Below are 24,030 nucleotides of genomic sequence, written 5' to 3' on the forward strand. Positions count from 1 at the left end.
TTCAGATCACTTTCCAGTTCTTTTAGGAGGAGGAAATTTTCACAGAGGTAGCCGCCCTTTTCGCTTTGAGAATATGTGGTTAAAGGCAAAGGGTTTTGTGGAGAAAGCGAGATTTTGGTGGGAGTATTATCATTTTTAGGATTCCCCTAGCTTTCGGTTTGCAAGCAAATTGAAAGCTTTGAAGCTAGATTTAAAGAAATGGAATGCTGAAGAATTTGGCAATGTGGAGGATAAGTTGAACAAGTTATGGAAGAACCTTGAAGTTCTTGACTTGCTGGAGATAGTCATCCTCTATCATTTGATGAGACTAGAAAAAGAGCGGCTTCGCATTGATCTTGAAAAGGTAACCCTTATGGTTGAAATATGTTGGAGGCAGAAATCTAGGGCCCTTTGGATCCTTGAGGGAGATAGAAACACTAAGTTCTTTCATAGAACTGCTAACTCCCACAGAAGATTTAATTCTATAGACAATCTCTTGGTGGAAGGTGATTTGACTTCGGATCCAAATTCAATTTCAGCTTACATCTCTCATTTCTACAAACAATTGTACTCGGAAAATGAGGGCCAAAGACTTGTGCTAGATGAAGTGGATTTCTCTATGATCTCTGAGGAGGAAGCTACTTGTTAGATAGGCCTTTTGAGGAAGAGGGGGTATATGGTGTCATCCAAGGTTGTAACGGCAACAAATCTCCAGGTCCAGATGGTTTCTCAATGACTTTCTTTAAGGCTTGTTGGGACTTTTTAAAACTTGAAATTATGGAGGTTCTTGCTAACTTCCATTTGCAAGCTACCTTTGAGAAAAGCCTTGATGCAACTTTCATCACTCTCATTCCAAAGAAAGTAGATGCTGTCAATGTGAGAGACTTTAGGCCTACTAGTCTAGTGGGTAGTATCTATAAAATCGTTTCCAAGTTGCTGGCTAATAGGCTGAGAAGGGTGATTTCTGGAATTATCTCTGAGTCTCAAAATGCTTTTGTTCTGGATGGGCAAATCCTAGATTCTATCTTAATTGCTAATGAGTGTTTGGATAGTAGGCTCAAGGCAAGGATTCCTGGGGTTTAATGTAAGTTAGATGTGGAGAAAGTTTTTGATCATGTCAACTGGGATTTTCTTATGTATATGTTGCAGCGTTGTGGATTCTCTGAGAAATGGAGAAAGTGGATTCTATTCTGTATCTCCACAATGAGATTTTCGGCTTTGATAAATGGCTCCCCTAAGGATTTCTTTGGGGGCTCTAGGGGGCTACGCCAAGGAGATCCTCTCTCCCCGCTCCTATTGTTATTGTTATGAAGGCTTTAAGCCGTTTGTTGGATGGTGCGGTTCTAGCTGGTCACATTTTGGGTTTCACTGTTGGTACAAGGTCTAATACCCCCCTCATGGTGACCCGTCTTCTCTTTGCGGATGACACTTTAATTTTCTGTGATGCTTCCGCAAGTCAGGTTGATTATTTGAGGGAGATCTTAGCCTCCTTTGAGGCAGTTTTAGGGTTGCACATTAACCTGGCTAAGTCAGTATTAGTTTTAGTTGGAGAGGTGACTAATATGAGGGAGCTTGTGGCATTGCCGGGTTTTAGTCAGTCACATTTGCCAATGACTTACTTGGGACTACCTTTAGGCGCTAAATTCAAGGATAGGGCGATTTGGAACTCTATCCTAGAGAGAATGGAACGAAGATTAACGAGTTGGAAGTGATTATACTTATCAAAAGGTGGTAAGATCACCTTAATCAAAAGCACTCTCTCAAGCTTGCCAACTTATTTCCTATCTCTCTTCCCTATTCCAATGGATATTGCTATTCATATTGAGAGGCTTCAAAGGAATTTTCTATGGGGAGGGATAGATGAGTCTTCTAAATTCCGACTAGTAAAATGGGCCTAGGTTTGTTCTCCCTTGCAATTTGGCGGTTTGGGTATTTGAAACTTGAGAGCCTTCAATCAAGCTTTGTTGGGAAAATGGCTATGGAGATATGGAAGAGAGTCAACCCATCTCTGGAGGCAGGTTATTGAGACTAAATATGGGAATGATTGGGGATGTTGGTGTACAAAAGAAGTCTCCAATCCTCATGGTGTTAGTCTTTGGAGAACCATAAGACAAGGCTGGCCAGTCTTTTCAAAATCCATTCAATTAGAGGTTGGCGTTGGCAAAATTAAATTTTGGCATCATGTGTGGTGTGGAAGCTATACTCTCCGGGAGGCTTTTCTGGAACTCTATAATATTAGTTGTAATAAGGAGTCTTCCATTGCAGAAGTTATGCACTTTCCTAAACAGAGGCTTCACTAGGATCTTCTTTTTTCTAGAGCTCCCCAAGATTGGGAATCTGAACATTTCTACACTTTTTTAGATCTTATCAATTCTTTGCCCCTTAATGGTGAAGGTCAGGACAAACTTTGTTGGAAACCAACAGGGAATAAGAATTTTAAAGTGAGTGAGTTCTATCTCTCCCTTTCCTCTACTCTTGACATTTCTTTCCCTTGGAAGCCTGTGTGACGTTCAAAGGTCCCTCCTAGGGTTGCTTTCTTCTCGTGCACTGCCTCATTAGGTAAGATTTTGACTACTGAAAATTTATGGTATAAGGGTGTCGCAGTTGTCGATTGGTGCTTTATGTGTAAAAAGAGTGGGGAATCCGTGAATCACCTTCTCCTTCATTGTCCTATTGCTTATGATTTATGGTCTATGGTGTGGGCTCTTTTTGGTCTTCAATGGGTTATGCCGCATGGGGTCTCTGATTTATTTTTGAGTTGGCAAGGTTCCTTTGGTGGGCATCAGAGCATTGATTTATGGAGGGCTGTCCCTCATTGTGTCCTATGGTGTATTTGGCGAGAGCAGAACTCTAGATGTTTCGAAGGCAAGGAGCGGTCTGCTTCAGATCTTAAATCTCTTCTTCTTCATACCTTGCTAGAGTGGAGTTCTTCCTTTAATCTTTTCCCTTGTTCTAATTTTTTAGAAATGCTTGCTCTTTGTAATTTATGTGTTTGATGTACTATTTTCCATGTTCACCGCCGGTGTACCTGGGCTTCTTTTTAATACAATTCCGTTATTTATCAAAAAAAAAAAAACAAAATAACCTACAATCTCTTTTTTGCCATTACATTTTCTCAATAACCAAACAATAAAGCAACACAACAAAGTTTCAATCAACTAAAACCTAAATTTTCACACAAACTAACCTGGAACTACTCGTTTACCCCTCACAATAACCTAGAATCTCTTTTTTGCCATTACATTTTCTCAATAACCAAACAATAAAGCAACACAACAAAATTTCAATCAACTAAAACCTAAATTTTCACACAAACTAACCTGGAACTACTTGTTTACCCCTCACATTTTCTCACCAACCAAACAAAGCCAACTCAACAAAGATTCAAAACTAACACCTCAATTTCCACACTAACCTCTAATCGTTAAATTTCTCACATTAACCAATAAAATCCACAAATCTATGCCATAAATAAAAAATGCAAAATCAAACAGCTCCTAAGAATCTCTTTTTAGCCATTACATTTTCACAGCAACCAAACAAAAAGGAACACAATAGAGCTTCAAACACCTAAATTTACACAAAAACTATGCTATGAATCATTCACAAAATGTGTCAGAGAACAAACAGCTCCTAGAATTGAAATCAGTCTATAAAACCTGAAATTCCTCACAAAATAACTCTTTTTTTTTCCCTCACATTTTTCTCAGCAACCAAATAGAGCACTAATAAGCTCAGACATAGAGAGAGAATAAAAACCAGTGGGAGAGGACCTGAATGTTGGAGCAGAATCCGACGGTGATTTTGTATTAGGATTGAGCCTTGCAATCTCGTTGTGCCTGTACTCACAATCAAAAAAAACTCGATCAATATTTGTATGAAAACTTTATAAAGAAATGGCAGAAACGAGGAACTCAAAAAATGCACAGGCACCATAGAAGCCAAGTTTACTAGCTGTTGAAGATCAGTCAATGTAACAATTCATCATGATGAACCTGCCGTCAATTCCGTCACTATAAAAGCTATAGAAAGAGACATATAACCAAAAAAAAATCTGCCGAAAATGAGGTTCTAGGGTTGAAAAGCCCAAAAGGCTACATAATGCAGGAGAGCCTATGAAATTCCTAGTCAATGGACTGTCTTGCAATAAAGTGGGGGGCAGTTAATTGTTCAAGGTGATGCAAAATTGGTAGAATAAGGTTTATCAACACTGTTTTGATGTCCCACAAGAAGCGACCAAATGCAGAGAAATTGAGGGCCAGTTCACAGTCAAATTATCATGAAAGAACTTAGAGAGAGAGAGGGTAAACAAGCAAGGCAACTATTTCTCCAATAAACAAAAACAGTTTAATTCTCAATTAAACAAGGTTTGACTTCATTTAGCTGCAACAAGACATAATTATAGAATTCTACATAACTCACCTAATAAACACCCAAATGAAAAACTCGAAACAAGAATAAATGCGTGAGTAGTTGTGACACAAGGAGGCTTAATTGAGAAGGTGCCGTAAATAACCCACAACTTAAGTTCTGGGCAGGACTACTTTAATCTACACTTCTACCATAAAAACACCTGTATTCTAACACTAATGACTCAAATTAAAACTGCTTCAACCCTATTTAACCCTGCACACTCACACATAGTGACTTCCAGACGTATGTAAAACTCATATTCATCAAACACCAAATGTAAACCCCCTATATTACAACTCAAAATTGTCACAACATTCTGCTACCAATAGTTAAAATAATTTTTTTTTTTTTTTTTTAAAGCATAAACAGGTTGAGGATAATAAACTAATGCATACTACACAAGTATTACAATTACCGGAGTATAATAGCCAGTGTTAGGAGTTCCATCCAGATTTAGTGTTGGAGCTATTACCATAGCAAACTTATCACCTTCCTTCACTTCAAAATCCTTTGTAACCATCACATCTAGGTGCATGAACATGTCAAACTTCTCACTTTTTGCTTCAACCCGAATAACTACAGAGACACATTAAATGAAATTGTGAACATAAAATGCCTACAAGACATTTATATCTAAAAAATACAAACAGATATCTAATCATGATGAATCTTTCTTGGTCAACTAAACATAGTACATTCCTATCTAATGTAGTGTTTAGCATAAATCAGCCTGCAAAAACCATTAAGTATAAAACATAACTTTACTGAAAAACCTATACAACACTTTACCATTCAAAGGGCACCACCCCAAACACAAAGGATATAAAGAATATTAAGAATGACTTCCACGGAAACTTCTATATAATTGCAAACTCAACCATAGTAACAACTAAGGGAAACTTAGTTCTCCAGCCCTTAATAGAAACACGTTACCATCATACAGCCAGTGCATTTTTAGGATCACTGTTAAGCTAATAATGGAGAATTTAAGGACAGGTGTCGCAGGTGGCGAGAAGCCAATTTCATTTTTCTTTTCTTTTATTCATTTGTAACTGTTAGGATCAATTTTGTAATTTTCTAGTTTCTGGAAATGGGTTGCACCATTGATCCATTAGATCTTATTTTGGGGTTTGATTATTTTATTGTTTTTTGTTTGTGAGTTTAGTTATTTAGTTTGGCCTTCATCAACAAAGCCCAGGGAATCCAAGTCCTATTAGGGTTGGTTATTAGTCCTCTATTTATACGGATGTACTTTCTCTTCCTAAATTTTCAGAACCTATGAAGATTTGTATGATACAACCTTCTCTGAGGTGTGATGCCTACAAGTTTATTCCTTTCTTTTCCATCCTTAAATTTCCAAAAACTTGACAGTTGAAACCTAGCTCACACACGCATTGATTTTTTACCTTTAAAATCCTCAACCACTCATACATATAAAAGCCTCAAAGAACCCAAAACAGCTCAATTGCTGTTCACAGCACTGGAACAACCACCCAGACCTTAGATTTTCTTCCTTGTTTCATCCCCAAATCCTACTATTCCTTTTCATCATTAGAAACCCTATATAACTTACTATTTTCCAGCCTTTTTTGCATCAACCCCTAAGTCTAGCTCCTTAAAATCCAAGCTGACCAAAGCTGCCAGAGCCAGGGTGGATTTGACTAGGTTCCCTTTTTGTCCTACAACAACAGGTCCACTTGAAGGCATTCTAGTATTCTACTTAACTGATATATGAAGAAAAAAATTGATAAACAAGCATAGCATTTGTAAAAATTTTCAATCACATTCTAATGTTGGTTTCTACACAGACTGTAGTTACAGTTCGATGATTATTTTTCATTTCAATTAGGAAATAGTATTGCGTATCACAGTGCATAATGCAGCCATAAGCCTGCAGTTCCTGACAATTTTACTTAAAAAAAAAAAAAAAAAAAAAAAAAAAAAAAAAATATAATCCTTCCAAGCCCCCATATTCTTTAAGTTCACAAGTTCTACTTAAACACAAGGCTCATAAGGGAATCAAATAGCATTGGATGGTCACATAAAAAGCTCATAGTATTATGGTATTTCAAACTCTTAGAATGACATGAGGCAATGCTTTTTGATAATAAAAGGAGGCTGCCTTATCATTTCAGCTGATATATAGCCAAAACATAATTCACACAGCTAACAATGGGGGCAATAAATGTTCATTCATGATGCACAGACTTATTAAAATATATAGGTATAGTACTTATTTAAGGAGGAAAAGAAAAGGTTACCTACTGTTGGCAACATTCAACTAGTTGAAAACCCAGACAGTTCTGCTAATATATTAAGAAGTTTTATGACAATTTTTAAAGACCAACTCTGCAGACTTCATTATACTTTTCAACACACTATGAGAAAGCGAAGCAATAGAAGAGGAAAGAATTTTTTCTAATGACCTCCTATAACACCACTGCTTTTGCTTTTGTATTATCATTGCATGCCTTTTATTCCTTAAAGGCACTCTTTGTTCCTTCCTCTGTGTGATCTCATCCCCACATAAAACTTGCTTTGACTCGTGTTGCTTATATGGCTCATGAACAACTACTCCCCCATTTCAGATACCCACTAGAAACTTTCATAGTAGATATTTCTACAATAGGTCCTACTTCAATCCTTGCAACACCCCCACAGTAGTATTACATAACACCATTTAAAAATCTAAGGCTTAAATTCACTGTTGATCCCCTAAAGTTTAGCCCATGAGCAATTTTAGTCGCCTGAAATATAAAGTGATCACTTTTAGTCCATTAAATAATGTTGCTAAACTAAAAAACTGACTCATCATCACTCCGTAAGGATTAAAAGACATCACTTTAAGTTTGTTAGGGACTAAAAGCTATCACTTTAAACTTCAAGGACTAAAATCGCTTGTGGTTTAAACTTTAGGGACCAACAGTGTATTGTGGCAAAAATATAACAAAGTACAAAGGTCATAGCTTTAAGCTTATTCAACTTGCAATTAACTAGGCTACATAAGATACTTGTACATGCCACATTTACAAAATGAAACCAAAATGAATTTTACAATGTAAAGTAAAAGAAAGAATAAAAAAATGAGAACCCAAAAGCTTATATACCTTTATCAAACTTTTTACCATCTGGGTTTAGTCGCTCGATTCTGAAAATGTCTTCAAGAAGAAACTCCACTATTGTCACTCACTTGCAACAACACCAAATCCAAACCTATACAAAATATACAGAGAAAAAAAGAAAGAAAGAATCAGAAATCACACTTATAACAGTTTGAAACCCTCTACAATAGGCACCAGGATTTTTCAACCACAAAGCACTTAAAACCACACTAAAAGCAAAACCCAAATATAAAAAAATACATATATCATAAAATAAAATTGATTAAAACCCTATAAAGGGTCAGCAAAACCCTAATACCCAAAGACTCAAAAGTTCAAAATTTTGGGATTACATGCAAAAAAATAGGAGATTTTATTTTTATTTTTAATGGGTTTTGGTAGAAAGAAAAGAAAAGAAGAAGCTGAGAAATTAAAATTTTTGAAAGAATATAAATACTCGGAGTTTCCTGCGTTTTCTGAGCTACCAAAATAGAGGAGAAGGAAGAAAGTTTTGGTATTTTGGGAGAGTAGAGAACGCACCAAGCTTAATTTGGAGGGTCTGACTGAGAGAGTCTAATGAGAGAACGAATAGAATTGCACCCAGCTCAAATTTAAACCAAAGGTGTTTTTTTTTTTTTTTTTGGGAGTCTTTAGCCTGTTTGGGAGATGAGAAAGGAGCAATTAGGAATAGAATGGACCGATATATTTTCTTGTTTGGATGTAGGAATGGCAGTGTGGTTATTAGAGCATCTCCAACAGCTAATGTAAAGCCAAATTTGGACCACCAAACAGCACTGTTCATGCTCCAGCCGATTCTCCAAACATCCAAATTCTCCAAATTTATTTTTGAAGTTGCTACAGTAATTCTCTTAATTTAGAGAACATTGTAGCAACTCCAAACCAATTTTTCTGCTTAAAATATTATCTCAGTTACTATTATATCAATTCTTTCTCTCTCCTCCGGATTTATTTTTTTCTCTCATTCTCTCCATTTCTCACAGAATCCAAACACAAAACACAAAACAAAATCCAATTCTTAAAATAAAATTGAATCAGAACAAGCAAATATGGAAAAAAAAAAAAAAATTCATAACAATTCTTTCTCTCAAACATCTCTACAAACTCAAGCATAATCAAAATACAACTCAAAAACATAATCTTAAAATTAATCAAACCATAACAATAAAAGCTAAAAAAAAAAAGAAAAAAAAAAAGAAACAAGCTATCTACCATCTGGGCTGCGTTGGGAGGAAGGAAAGCGGCAGCGGCAGAGGACGACGAGCGGCGACGGCAGAGCGGATCCATCTAACCCATCTGTTCTTTCTCTCTCTACCTATTTCTCTGATTCCTATTACAATGATAAAAAAAAGTTGAGAAAGAGAACTGGAGAAAGAAGATGAAAAATAATGCCAGAGGAATGTTCTGGAAAGTGGAAAGTAGAGAAAACAAAAAGGGAGGTGATGGGATATATGGGTATACGTGTGTGGTGGAGAAAAATCAAGAGAAAAAAAAAAAGAAAGAGAGAAATGTATGGATGATAGAATAGAAAGAAAGAAATGAAAAATAATATAAAAAAAGAAATGATAATTTAGAAATTCTACCATAATATTTTCATAATAATTTCACAATAAATTTTAAATAATATATTGTTATTAGCTAATATTGGTAAGTAAAAATATAATTTTAACAGTGGGTTTAAATTAGAACTAGTAACAATTTTTCAAATAAGATTTTGATGTGATTCTTATGAAAGTATTGCGAAAAATGTTGTGAATATAACACTTTCCATTGAAAAATATAATTGTTGGGAATGAATATAGGAAGAATAAATGATGATAAAAAAATAAAGGGAGAATGAAGAAATAATATTTAAATGAAATAGAGAATGGAATAGAGAATCTGTTGGAAAGTGTATTTGAAAAAGTGAGTAGGTAAAAGTTAAATGTCACTGTTCATTCTCCAAACAGTACAAAAATTTGGAGAAGCTGCTGGAGATGCTCTTATTAGGGTCCGTTTGAGAATCGTTTATTTTGCTAAAATTAAAAACATGTAAAAAATGCTCTAAAAATTGACTTTTGGAACAATGAGACCCACTTAATGGTGCAATGAGTCCCACTTTAAGAGCAAAAATAAGCTAAAAAATAAAATAAGCTAACTTTTTCTCAAATCACAAATGCAGCTTTATACTTATAATTGAAAGGCAATGTTTACTATACACACTAAATACATACCATTGAAAATAACTAATAACGTGATTTTAAACTTAAAATTGTAGCTTAAAATCACGTTTTTAGTTGTTTCGACAATGTGTGCAACAAATTTTCAATGGTCTCGAAATGGAAGGTTTTTTTTTTTCTTTTTATATTTTCATTTTTAGGGGGTTTAGCCAAATTTTTTTTTTCATTTAATGGTTTTGGGAGACTAATTTTTCTATAAGAGCATTCTCATCACGTGTTCTATAATAATGTCATTTCGACACATTAAAAAGACTACTTTATTATTTTAACACACCATTTTACAATTCATAATACATCACAATTTTTATTCTTCAATTCTATACATTAAAAAAACCAACAATATATAAAAATACAAAATTAAAAAAAAAAAAAAAATCCACCACAACCTACAACCCACCCCGACTACTAGCACCCATTAAGGTCCCACATCCCACCCCATCGCCGTCCATCACCCGAAAACTCGCCATCAAAGACACCAAAACCACCACATTAGAACACCACATAAACACCCAAAATCAAACCCACCACATCAGAACACCACAACTAGAACAAAATCCATTGCCTATCATTTAAAATTAAAAAAAAAATTAAAAAAAATAAAAAGCTGTAACTAAATTGAACCAAGTAGCTTTGGTGTATGAGATAGAACAGAGAGGAGAGTGCGAAAAAACGGGGAAAAAAAAACAGTGAAAGAGATTTTATATATTAGTGATGATGGAATTTGTGAGATAGTAAAGAGGAAATTGATAGTGGCTCATGAATGGGAAGAGAAGAGAGCAAAAGGGAAGAGGGGAGAACAAAGGAGTCTATAAGAGTGGAGAGGGTGAAGTAGTGAATGTGTGGATCAAAGTGAGGATAAGAAGAGACATTTTATTTGAGATAAGAGAGAAAGATGAATAAAAAATAATAAAAACCAAATGACATTTTCTTCCGTACCGTTCAAAAGATGAGATTGTACTGTAGCAAATGCCAAATTTTTTAACATTTAACACATCTCATGATAGTCTGTTTTTAGTGTTTGGTATGTCAAATGCTAAATATTTGGCATTCAGCACAACCTGATGGAAATGTTCTAAATAACCCATTTAATTGCAACATAATTGTTATAAATCATGGTAGGCTAAACAAGAACTCACCTAGCACTTCATGATTTTTCTAAAATGAACATAATGAGTTTAAATCCATATATTTTTTTATTGTAATTATTGAATTTTAAAAATTATTTCTTTTGTAATGGTTGACTTTATAATATTTTAATAACAAAAAGACATCTACTTTCAAATGAGATGTTATTGAATATTCTACATTTTCAGACAGTCTGGAAAAAAAGAAAATTTTAAAAAATCAATGTTGAGGTGCCAAGATCACATAGGCACAAAATGTTTACTAGATACAATACTGGAAAATTATTGTGTAGTCCGGGACTACAAGGTTAGCATGCTGACTTTGTAGTCCCAGCCAATAGGAGCTTGCCACCAAATCTAAAAAACTCATGTCACCCTACCTGCCAGCTTAGCACATGCTCTGCTAACATCTGCTAACACCATTAGATTTGTGAAAATTCAAATTTAAACAACTTTTTGCTCACAGATAAGCTCCATCTCCTCACCTACGAGTTACTCTCTTCCTCTCTCATGAACGGCGGCTCAAGCAGCATGGACTTTTCCTCTCTCCCTCTCTCATCTCTATTAAAATTGTGTCCGTCCAGCACCTTGCAAGCCCCGTCGTTGATTCAGCTCGTTCTCTAATGCCATTTCGGTTTATTGTTAAAAATGAAAACCGATCTAGCCCATGGCGTTGTGGTAACATCTCACTCTCTGGTCTGACTCTAGAACTTTCCAGACTTTTCTCCATGCGTCTTTCCCTCTTCTAATCCATCGCTCCAAGGCCCATTCTTGTTGGAGTGACCAGCCATCCGTAAACGGTGAGTGCACCTAAAAAAATCATATGTGGAAATTTGTTCTTTTCCTGCACCCTATGTTGTTTTTATGAAAAATAATGTCATGTTGTTTTAGTAATGAAATCCATCTATCATAACTAATTATGATAGTTTTGTTCTTTTATACTAGTGTCTTTTTATTTTTTATTTTTGGCTTTCTTCCAAAAAGAAAATCGAATTTATCTTTAATTTTTATGATATGCACTTAATTTTTTAATTTTTAATTTTTAATTGGTACTTTGCAACAGTACAAGAATCTAATAATATAGTTTTATCTAGTTCTGAAGCATGTTATATAATTTCCAAAAGCTATGGGATTGATGGCTTGTTTTGATACCCCACCCAATTTTCATTAGCATGAGAATGTTCTGTGTAGTCTTTATGTTTTTGGCTTTCTGCTATTGCAACAATGATTAGAAAAAAAAAAAAAAAAAAAAAAAAAAAAAAAAGAGAAAAAAAGATGAAGCAGTATTTGTTCATTCGTTAGGTGTATCTCGTTTTAACCTTTTGAGTCTTTCTTTGATAAGAAAATTTGAAGAATAATTGATTTTGACAGAAGTTAAAAAGGGAATTTTGAAGCGGATCACCGTCCATAAAGAAGTTATGTAGAATTGACCTCTAAATCAATAGGCAATTGATTCTTAAAAAGTTAGCTTTTTAGATATACTGATTATGTCTGTGTTTGCTTCATTTCTATAGTTCTACTATTATTTCCTATTTTCTCTTATTAAATGGTATTCTATATTCATGAGATTGTTATAAATTTTGGTCTCATTAGCACTGAATTTGTGTGGTGGGGATTGACATTCTGAAATTGGTGTTCAATTACTATTTTCGGTTCAATGAAATTGATGCTCAATTGCAAAACCCTTATACCAAATTTTAAGGACTGATTCTTTCAATCTTTTGTGTTTTGCTTATTTCCACTCCTCTGTTGTGCAGCAATGGAGTGAGCTAACTAATAAAACTATTCACAGGCTTGGAAGATGATCTTGTGCTAGTAGTCAAGAACTTGACTTACAGGATTTTAGTATTGAATGTGTTTGGTTATTGATGTGTATTCAATTCTACTCAACCAAATTCAGTACTTCCAGCTTTGGTCATCTGTTACAAAATGTCAAAGATGAGATAGCCTCTTTGCAGTGTTGAGTTTAAACTTGTACATAAGACAAGCAATACAAGTGCTTAATATTCTCAGCATGGTTATAGGGAGAGTCTTTGGACAAAAGTTGATGGTACTTATAGTCGTGCCATTTGAGATTGACAAAGCAATTGATCTTGAAGCCCACATTTTTCCTTGTTTTTTTTTTTTTTTTTTTTTTTGTTGGCGGGAATTATGTATTCTAATGGTGGGAAAAATTGGCCTTGTAATCAAATTCAACATTTCAATTAAATTTGTACGTTGTTGGAACAATTTCTTTTTGTTATTTATTATGTGTGTTTTGTTTTTATATTGCATTTGTCACTTTTTTTGTTTTTTGTTTTTAGAAAGAAGTTGTGCTTTTTTTTTTTATTTTTTTATTTTTTTATTTTTTTAAGTTCAAAGCCCATTCCAAAACATTATCATGAATGATAATATTTGGAAATTTCTTTCAACCATATGACTTTATCTTAGTTATATCTTCCATGAATTGTGCATGTCTTGCAAGTGTATGAGTTGCATAATTTGCATCTTTGCTGCATAATTGGCTTGAAAACATTTCAAAAGATAAATCACATTCTCTTGGTTTGTGCCATACATCCTTGTAATGGTTTTGTATAAATAAACAAAGACACTTAAGTGTCAAAATTCGACAATACAACATAATACTCAATCCTTTTTGCCTCATTACTTGTTTCAAACTAAAAGTAAGTTAACATATATCAAATCTAAATCTTCAGTAAAACTGAAAATTAGTCCTGCTAACTTCAAGATAGATTACTTCATTCCTGCATGAATGCTTCAAAACCTTTCTGCCAGTGTAGCTTGGCTGGGGTTCTATCATTCTGCAACGTTAAAAAAAAAAAAAAAAAAAAAAAATTCAATCAGCTCAATAACATCCTAGAAGACCAATTCGACTGGAACTTGAATCATAATTGCTACAAGCACTTTTCTAATACTCCATAGTCCACACCTTTTGGGATCATAAAAGCCCTTTTGGGATCATAATTTATCTATCATTTACTGCAATTAGAGTAGAAGTCAAATAAAAAGCCTAGTTGTATCCTTGATTGGGTGCCCCTCATTATCTGTAATTGCAATTCAAACTAACCAAATGCTTTAAGAATACTGCCAAGTCATGCTCAAATTTAACAATGCCTATATCTCCAATATTAACATATGAAGAAAGCATGATAAATTGTAATATTTGGAAGAAAAATATGGACTTTGCCAGCAAGTGGGATTTTCTCAAACTTCTTAATATCAGGTACTTGAAGGGGTATAATAGAAGAAACAACATTGTTACAATTCAAAATTATACATGACTGTTAAGTTATAGCCTACAGAGTACAACTCAAGAATCAAAGCCAAGCAGATCACAGACCCAAACAACCTGAAAAACCCATAAATCCCATAGCTTTTGAAAGAGACCAGATCAACTCAACCCATGAATCCCACAAAACAGATCTTACTTTCCTTCGCTTTACCAGAAACCAAACAGAGCTCATTAAAATATCCATAAAAAATGACAGAGATAGAGAGAAATAGGAAACTTACTATCATAATCAGCTATGATCGACGGATTTCATTACTTAAGCAACATGACATTATTTTTCATAAAAACAACACAGGGTGCAGGAAAAGAACAAATTTCCACAAAAGATGATTTTTTTTTTAGGTGCACTCACCGTTTACGGATGGCTGGTCACTCCAACGGGAATGGGCCCTGGAGCTATGGATTAGAAGAGGGAAAGATGCATAGAGAAAAGCTTGGAGAGTTCTAGAGTCAGACTAGAGAGCGAGATGTTACCACATGGCTATGGGCTAGATCGGTTTTCGTTTTTAACGATAAACTGAAACAGCATCAGAGAATGAGCCGAACAAACGGCGGCGATTGCAAAGGTGCTGAACGGACACAATGTTAATGGAGATGAGAGAGGAGCTTATTTGTGGGCAAAATTATGTTTAAATTTTAAATCTGAATTTTCAAAACCTAACGGTGTTAGTAGATGTTAGCAGAGCATGTGCTATGTTGGCAGGTATGTTGACGTGTGCCTTTTTTGATTTGGTGGCATGCTCCTATTGGCTGGGACTACAAAGTCAGCATGCTGACCTTGTAGTCCCGGACTACACAATAATTTCTCACAATACCAATGGAGAGATGCCACGCTGGCAGAGAAATACATGGCCCCCTTAACTTCACAAAATATTTTGTTCTTAGAAGTTCCAAGTACCACTTACTATACTGTCGTATAAAATATGCTTTCCCACTAAATGAAGCAGGTTGAATTTAACCATTTTTTAGCAAGTCTCTCAAAAGGACTATAACTTAGAAGATGGCAATGTAATTACAGTAAGTTGAAAACATGGCTCACACTACTGTAGGTTAGACTTTTAATTTTTCCTTAAAGACTAAAGCCCTTGGGGGTCCATGCCATGAGTGTGGAGGATATATATGGCATACAACAATGCTTAAGGCCAATGCTTAAGGCATGCCTTTCTGGGTACATTTCAGAAATATATGATTTTTTGTTACCAATCAAACTTAAAAATGTGCTTTTCTTTCATTTATAGTCTTTTCCATATGTTGTCACATCATCTAAGGTTATTTTATCTGACTATAAATAATTAATTCTTGCATGTATCACCAAATGCCTACCATATGTGAATAACACAATTTCTGACATGCTTATTACATGTCTTAAGTCCTGATGACGGGCACAGAGTGGTGTTTCTATGAATAAGGATTTGAAACCTGCCTTATAATTAAGATTATCTGATTTTTTTTTTTTTTTTTCGTTTTGTTTCATTCTATGACACTTTCAAGCTCTTATGTCCATTTAAACCTTCCTTTTCCCCATTTAGAATGAAGTTTCTTATGTACATTTACGAACCAATAATGCATTACTCTCTCTCTCTCTCTCACACACACACACACACTTCAAAACCATTTTGATCTGTTGTCCCTTATTCTGTAAAATGTTTAGTACTCAACTTTTCTCTCTTTTTATTTCCTTGGAACTCTCCAGTATTATACTAGACAGTCATTCTGAAGGATACCTAAGCCAAAGTCTCACTCACTGGCACTTAGTTCTCATGCTGCATGTGGTCTCAACATCTTACCTCTAACTTATTACATTACTGATATCTACTCAGCTTGGTCAAGTGCTTACTGCACAGGACTCTTTATAAGTACCAAATTAAGTTTGACTATGCATTATGTCACTTAAACTTATTATCTTGATATGAATGATGTCCATATTATCAACATTATCTGCTAAAGTCATGGATAGGATCCTGAAAAATCTGAAGGACACTCAATTAATTAACAAATTATGGAGGGTTCTTTGTTGCCTTCTTGGTCTACTAAAATAATTTGGAATTGACTACTTTCATTTATCTATAACCTTAATCGTTTTCCTATTATATTCAATAATGCCAAAGATTAAAATCGTAGACTCGTAGTGTAGTCTTGAGTGTGAGAAACATCCAATTGACTTCATGATAGTCCATATGATCAATGTACATAGAGTTGCTGCAGATCAATATTATATGGGTATATACACAGGAAGAAATTTATCGTTATTGTAGCGACTATGTTGTGGGTTAAACATTTTCTTATATGTTTAGATTAACTGTGATCATGATTAAGAATGAAATTAGTTTGATTAAATATAGAGTGTTGACTTCTATGAATGTTGATTTGGTACTTTTAGTGTTGGACTCGCTCTTTAATGAAGGTACCCATCGTAACTACAGAGTCTGGTTTGCAATATAAGGATATTAAAGTTGGCGAAGGCCCTAGTCCACCAGTTGGATTTCAGATGTTCAAATTAGCCTGGCTCACAAATTAGTACTTTTTTCTTTTTTCCTGCTAAGGCATTGGATAACCTAAATATAAATTTAAGTAGCTATAAAAAGGTTTAGAAATTAGTTTCTGGCTTGCACAAAGAAGTTTGTGTCTGCTATTCAAGTAAGCATTGGATTTTTACACTAGATGAACTTCTTAAGAAGCTACACCAAATCTAGCTAAAGGATGGGTCACTAGGAATACAATGAAGCTTGACTTGCACTTGAGCAATGTTCAGAATCAACGGGTGAATAGCTTTGGTATGTCATATATTGAAAACTGTAAAGGAGCCAGAGATTATGATTTGAACTCGAATAATGGAATCGCAAAAGTCGAACAATTAGAAATCGAAATAGGGAAATTGATGATGAGCTCAGTTTTCTGAGAAATGTGAAACGAAAATCATGGGGAAATCGATGAAAAAGTGTGGGTAAACCAAAAAACAAAAAATCAAAGATGAAATTAGGGTTTGTGATTCGTACATAATCGAAGTTGAGAACACAATGCCAAGAGAGACGAAGAGTCACAAAACCGAGATCAATTCGTACCTATGAGATTTCCATGATCGTCGAGCTCTATGAGATTTCCATGCTTTCTCAGTTTCAAGCTTTCAGCGAGAGAGTGATAAGCGTGTGCTATGACTATGATAAGAGTGTTTGTTGCTTACGTTCTGGGCTACCTTTTTAAATTTTGTTGTGGCCTTTTTTCAAAGGCTAAAAAATTTGTCATATTTTATCAAGGGTTGTGGGCTGAAAAATGGAAACGTTTTGATTAGGGGTGTCTACGGGTCGAGCTAGGTCGGTTTTCAACCCAGCTCAAACCTGACCTGTCGGCGGCGGGTGGACAGAAGAGTGACCCAAAACCTACCGCTGGCATTAACCGGTCGGGTCGGTTTTGGGTTCAAGTGGAGATTGGGTCGTCGCTGGAGTTGCAAAATCATCCCCGAAATTTGCAAATCATCATCGAAAAGTGTAAAAACTCACTAGATCTGCATCAAAATTGCCAAAATCTGCACCAAAATCGCTGAAATCTACTGGGAATGGCCAGATCTGTCTAAATATCACCAAATATGGTTGAGAACTCATTGGATCTCCTTGGATTTAAGCATGATTTCGCCGGATTTGTATATAACTTTCGTCGGGTCAGGTGGCTCAAGTTTTGGAGACGAAAACCTGCCACTTGACCTACCGACGTCAGGCCTTGGGCGCGGAAACCCAAAATCGACCGATGGGAGCGTCGGTTCGAATTGAACTCAGGTGGAGATTGGGCGGGTTGGTCAGTTTGGCGGGTCATGGTCGCGTCTGGACACCCCTAGTTTTGATACAAAACTGGCGTTGTTGTTGTTGTTGTTATTGTGTTTTTTTTTTTTTTTTTTTTTTTTTTCAAGGGTGTTTTTGGAAATAGTCCTAATTATCAAAGATATTAGGTATCAATTTATCATAATACAACAAGTGGAGGTATCTGTAATCAAAACAACAGCCAATGCAACTATTGACTGGGTTACAAATTGTTTAGAGAAGAGGATGAGTCATGCCCGTGCAATCGGGTTAATTACTTAATTTGCACCCTCTCAGTCTTTCTTGTTCACACTATGTCTATCGATGGCCTCCTTGATTCACCTTGAGGTAAGATGAAAAGCCAATGATTATAACAGGAATAGACAATGTTTGAATCCTTGCACAATTGCCAAACAAATTAACATGGAGTATCAATTAGAGCACTAGCATCAGGTGTGCCAAATGCCAAATACAAACACCAAAAAACTTCTCACATCAAATATTCTAAATGCTAAAATATTTAACATTGGTGAACAATACAATTCCATATTTGGAACTATACGCAGGCTTAAAATCTTACATGCTAAACATATTTTGGTGTTTTTATTCCAATTTCTCTCTCCCATGTCACATCCCAAGTCCTCTCTACCTCTCTCTTTGTCAGATGGGGCCACAATAAAATATATTTGTTTTGGTAAAATTTTAATACAGACGAGGTTTGTTTTAAATTATTTTAATGTGATGTAATGTTAAAATAGAAGATGTGATATAGAGTATATTACAAAATAGTATGTTAAAATAAATAAAGTAACATTTTGATGTGTCAAATGTTAAAATTTTTAGAATTGCTGATACTAGTGCTCTTATTACATAAGATCATCCACTTAGTAAAAGAAGAAGATATGTTCAACAATCATAACAAAACAAAGTTCAAATAATATGCGATTAAGAAGCAAAAGAACAAGGAATCACACAGAAACAGAGACGAAACTATGTTCAAGAAAAGGGGGGCTGTGGCCCCCCCCCCCCCTCCCCAATTTTTTTTAAAAAATATTAAATAATAAGTATATATTTAAGATTTTAGAAAATAAGTCCATCAAAAATTATATTTGCCCCTCTCAAGAAAATTATATTTGCCCCCCTCGACTTCGAATCCTTGTTCTGTCCCTGCACAGAAACACCTTAGAGCACCAAGTTCTCCTTGCAGGCCCATACCACAAAATTATTTCATGAATCAGCGTATCTTTGTTACATATCCTATATCAAACCAAAACACATAGGAAAACAAACCGCTTGTGGAAAATTTTTTAAAGGAAGTAAAATTAGAAAGAATAAGCATATATGTTCATCTAAACAGAGATGCGTGTCTAACATTGGTGGAAGGCTATAAAAAGTGGTAAATAGAAACGAGCAAGCGTTATGTTGGCAAAAACAGTGACGGCAAGAGGGAGGATGTCTGGTTGCTATTGTCGGACTATAAAATTAAAAGAAAAAACTAGTAAAAAAAAAAGAAAAGGAAATCATCAAATATGACATAGGCACGTACTGTCATATGTGAAATTAATACCACTCATCATGACTTTGGTACCATTCTAATATGATATCTTGATAGTAGGGTTTTTCTTCTTTATAAACAGTGATGGCAAGAGGGAGGATGTCTGATTGCTATTGTTGAACTATAAAATTAAAAGAAAATAACTAGTAAAAAAAAGAGGGAATCATCGAATATGATATAGGTATGTAGTGTCATATGTGAAATTAATACCACTCATCATGACTTTGGTACCATCCTAATATGATATCTTGATAGTAGGGTTTTTCTTCTTTATTGTTTACAAACACACATACACAAATCAAAAGATATGAGATTCTAACACAAACATCACTCAAAAATCATGATACAGTAATATCATACCAAAAAAAAGTGGGTTACTATAAAATTTCCCTTATAACATGTTCAAGTTTTTTTTTTTTTTTTTTTTTTTTTTTTTTTTTTTTCAACTCTATTTTTCTAAAACTTCTTTTATTAAAAAAAAAAAAAATCCAATAAACCAATAAAATAAGCTTTCCTCAAAGTACAACTGCATGTGATACACGGAAAGTTATTACATACCCAGGGTGGGCTCAACCCTCATGTGTGAGGATAAAACAATGCTCCTAAGTATCTGTAGGGGGCCTTTTTTGTGTATTGTGCGTTAGACTGGGCTGCCTCCTGCGGTAATAGGCCCGAATGTTTCTGAGTAAGGGAGTTGAGACCGGTCCAACTATAACTCAACTTGGGTCAGTTTGTGCACAAACTATGCCTCGTCTGCCAGGAGTAGGCTTACGGCAAGCAGAACTGTTTTAGATGAGTTACGGCAGGCAAATATAATACTAATAACAAAACAGAGTACTCTGACTATTTAATAAAAATGGCCAAGTAATCCCTACTTATAAAACATAATTACAGTCGTGATAATGTTATTTACAGAGAAAGTAAAGGAGAAAGAAAATAATATGAACTAATCAAGAACAGGCATAAAGTCAAATTTTAAGTTTGGTCCGCAGAAGCAAAACCAAAGAGGGGAGAACGCCTCCTCTCAATGCAAATAATCTCCCAAGAAAAGATCCTACCGTGGGGATTAATAGCTTTGAGGGAGTCGGACCTGAATGGTTAATGCCCAAAAGGAATCCTTGTTATGTTTTGGAAGAGAGTAGGATTTGAAGGGGGAGAGAGGGAAATCGACCTACTGGTGCATGCCCATTGTGTTATCTCTCTTTTTTCCTCAATTTTCTCTCTTCTTTCCTCTGTTTTCTCTCTTATCTTTTTCTTTTCTTTCTCTTGTTTTCTTTTACTCTGCTTTCTTTTACTCCGTGAATGCCCTTTGTTTTTCGATCCTGTTTTCAGGGCATGGCAAGGGTCCTTTTATAGTGTCTGCCGTGACCAGTTTTTTTACCACTTTGCCCCTTAACCGCCTTTGTCTGGTCTGGGCGTACTTGCCGACCACCAAAGGGTTCGTCTATGTGCCACTCACCCTTGCCAGACAAAGACAAATTTGTTTCATTCGTCAGTCCACCGTAGCACTCTTACCTGTCACGGCATAAATGCTTTCTCTCTCTTTCCCTCAAGGCATGCACCTAACGGTTCCCCTCTCAACTTTGCCTCTTTTGGGTGGTCTGTCATCCCAGCAGGACGTACCTCCCAAAAGGGCTTGGGCAGGAGCCGCAAAATAGGTCTTTTCCTCTCTCCCCACCACCAAACCATACCCCCTTTACCTCTTACCTCTGGCCCATGACCCCACCACATCCCATATTAGCTGGGTACAGGCTAGTGGTGCTTGGGCCTTGCGCGTGCTTTCCTTTCAGATATGTCCAAAAATCTGCCTGCTGCTCATGCGTTTGCCATGATCTAGAGGCTCGCCGTCCATATTTTTTGACCTCTTATGTGGGCTTTTCTTTGTTTTCCCGCTCCATTCAAGAGCTGGACTTTGTCTGATGATGGGCCTTACATTTCTTTGACCCACTCTTGGTTTTCTTTATTTCTTGCAATGTTGTACTGTTATTCCTGCCGTAATAACTTAATTTTGCTGGGTCTCTTTTGGGCCAGCCATTTATTCCTTCTCTCAGTGGCTTAACATGGCCACTGTTTTGCTTTTACTTATGGGCTCCTATGTCCCTTTGGGCATCCGTGGCCCGATTGCTTTCTTTGGACTTCCTCGGCCCATTTGCTAATTCCACACTCCCATGAACTTTTTACTAACTTCATTGGACTTCCCTGACTCAATAACCTTATTCTTATCCTTGGGGTTTATGGGTCTGCCATAAACCCCTTACTTTCTTAGTTTACATTACACTAGGCCTGCGGCAGCCCTTTCTCGCTTTTCTACCTCATACACTACCCATGGGATGCTATTTCTTTCTTTCCGGGCTTCTTTGAGCCCACTTGCCTCTTCAAGACTCATTTGTTTATTTCTTGGGCCTGTGATCCATTATTCCTGCCGTTTGGGCCTAATGGTTTTTTGCTATCTATTTTGTCAATTCCTTGTTGCCCTTATTATTGGGCTTTCTTTCTTTCGGCCTGGGCTCTCACAAATGGCCCTTAACAGTATCTAATAAATTTCTGTGATACAGAACAATAATGTTATGACAAACTTGATAAAAAAATACAATAATGTTCTGACAAGCAACCACAAAGCATATGATATGCAACAATAATTCACCTATCCCACTAAGAGTATTAGGGCCTGTTTGGTAGTGGTGTGCAAGTATTCTTGTTCAAAATGAGGTGAGAACTGTAATTTAAAAAAATGTTGTGAAAAGACGTTTAAAGTACTCATAATGTAAAAAATGTATTTGGTACTATTTTTTAAATAACATATTTTAAAATATGAAAAAACATAAAACGGAAATACCATTTTAAAATCTAGGTTGTGCATGGAGGCCAACAATCTGGGTTTGAGTTTTCTGTTTGGTTTCAAAGCATAAGAAAATCTTGTTGAATGTCTTTGTGTTTTGTAAATTTTTATGGGCATGTCTTTTTATTTTGTAAATCTAAGTGATTTTATGGGTTTGGTTGCTAAGAAAATGCAAGAAAAGAAAAGAAAATCTATAATTTTTTTTTAATTTTTTTGGGGAAAGTTTAGTTGGGAAGAAAATGAAGAACACATGTCTTGATTTTCATGTTCTTCCAAAAAAAAAAAAAAATAAATAATAATAATTTAACTATTTTCTTTTCTTTTCTTTTTCAAAAAAAAAAAGAAGAAGGTTAGAATATATATATATATATCTAATGTGGCTTTTAAGAAAATTAAATTGCTGATGTGAAATTTTTTAAAAGCCAAATAAATTTTTTTAATATTATTTTAATGGACACATCAACACTTACTGTGCCAATAGTGCACTCCGTTTGCCACAAAGGATATTTCTGTTAAATGAGTAACGATAGGGACCGAAGTATAACAGTTTTTTCATTTGACTAGAAGCGGTAAAATAAAAACGTAGGGACCAAAACGGGAATAGGGTCAAAATGTAAGAACAAAAATGGTATTTCTGACAAAACATAATTGTGTGTTTGGTATGTGTATGTGTTTTTTTTAAAAAAAAATTATGAAAAGAATGCTATTTTATTTAAGGAGAGAGAAAAAGAAAGAAAAAAAAATAAGGGAGAAAGACAAAGTGATGGGCCCGTAGGAGAAAAAAAAAGAAAAAAGAAGTTTAGTTTTGTCAATGGGTCCCACGATTTTCAACTTATTTACAAAAAGACCACTTAGCAATGCTACTTGAAAGCTAAAAATTGGTATGGTGAGTTTTCAAAATACATGTTTTGAACGCCCTAAATTGAGAACGATAACTCAAACACAGTTATCTTTTTGGGGCCCACAGTTTTCAGTGTTTAAACATTAACAATTGTTGTTTGAGCTTGCATTATAGGGATGGAACTAGAACTTAAAGTTAGGGGAGGCAACTTTGCTGCTGGTTGTGTGCAGTGACTTCAGCCTCCGACTCTCTTGTTGCTTAACTATTGACGATTTTTTTTTTTTTTTTTTTTTTAAATTTTGTCTTTGATGTGTGCACTGTTGTAAAAAAAAATTACTAAATTTTACCCATTTGAAACATTATATACTATTTTGTCATATAAGACAAACATTAAAAACTGAAATGGTAATTAAAAAAAATCAGTTGAAGAGTGAAAAAAGAAAGGATTGAGGCCAAGGGATGCCTTAGTTTCTTAGGTAGTGTTTGTTTGGGGTGAAAACTAGGTGAATGGAAAAAGTACGGAGAATGATAGCATTTTCCCTTGTTTGGTAAGAGAAGAAAATAATAAGAAAGTTAGTGATTCTGAAAGTTTACTAAGTGTACAAAACACTAGTGATTGTTTAGACCCCAAAATCAAACAATTACCAAATTAAAGCTTATGCCCAAACAATAGATGTGTGGAATATGAAATATAAGCAATACCCAATTTGGCAAAACACTCTAAACCATAATTAATCATAAACACAGCAGCAATTAAAAGGAATAGAGTAGGGAAGAGAGAAGAAAACACAAAGATAACACCAGCATATGTTATCGAAGAGGAAACTGAAGAACTCGACGAAAAACCTCTCCACCACC

The 24,030-nt window shown here is 35.1% G+C and overlaps 2 protein-coding genes across 2 annotated transcripts; one reads left to right on the forward strand and one right to left on the reverse strand.

Moving 5' to 3' along the window:
• The first annotated feature begins 756 nt into the window (after window positions 1-756).
• LOC115964980 lies at window positions 757-1,691 on the forward strand. The gene is made up of 2 exons (XM_031084196.1): window positions 757-1,056; window positions 1,239-1,691. Exons 1-2 carry the CDS (start codon window positions 757-759, stop codon window positions 1,689-1,691), a joined length of 753 nt encoding a protein of 250 aa, XP_030940056.1.
• A 2,061-nt stretch (window positions 1,692-3,752) lies between these two features.
• Window positions 3,753-11,484, reverse strand: LOC115964982 (DNA-directed RNA polymerases II, IV and V subunit 8B-like). Its single transcript, XM_031084197.1, has 4 exons — window positions 11,442-11,484; window positions 7,500-7,577; window positions 4,808-4,968; window positions 3,753-3,818 (listed from the first exon to the last, which is right to left on the reverse strand). Exons 1-4 carry the CDS (start codon window positions 11,482-11,484, stop codon window positions 3,789-3,791), a joined length of 312 nt encoding a protein of 103 aa, XP_030940057.1. The 3' UTR covers window positions 3,753-3,788.
• Window positions 11,485-24,030: the final 12,546 nt, after the last annotated feature.

The sequence above is a fragment of the Quercus lobata genome, chromosome 10 (assembly GCF_001633185.2).
Source record: "Quercus lobata isolate SW786 chromosome 10, ValleyOak3.0 Primary Assembly, whole genome shotgun sequence".
In the NCBI taxonomy this organism is placed as follows: domain Eukaryota; kingdom Viridiplantae; phylum Streptophyta; class Magnoliopsida; order Fagales; family Fagaceae; genus Quercus; species Quercus lobata.

What these genes read in the sequence shown, in the direction of transcription:
- LOC115964980 (XM_031084196.1), top strand. Translation starts at nt 757, where the DNA reads ATGGAGGTTCTTGCTAACTTCCATTTGCAAGCTACCTTTGAGAAAAGC. An exon ending in TCAAGGCAAGGATTCCTGGG is followed by an intron (nt 1,057 to 1,238) that starts GTTTAATGTAAG and finishes TGGGGGCTCTAG; the next exon opens with GGGGCTACGCCAAGGAGATC.
- LOC115964982 (XM_031084197.1), bottom strand. Translation starts at nt 11,484, where the DNA reads ATGGCATTAGAGAACGAGCTGAATCAACGACGGGGCTTGCAAG. An exon ending in TCAACGACGGGGCTTGCAAG is followed by an intron (nt 7,578 to 11,441) that starts GTGCTGGACGGA and finishes GTTGCAAGTGAG; the next exon opens with TGACAATAGTGGAGTTTCTT. An exon ending in ACACTGGCTATTATACTCCG is followed by an intron (nt 3,819 to 4,807) that starts GTAATTGTAATA and finishes TTGTGAGTACAG; the next exon opens with GCACAACGAGATTGCAAGGC.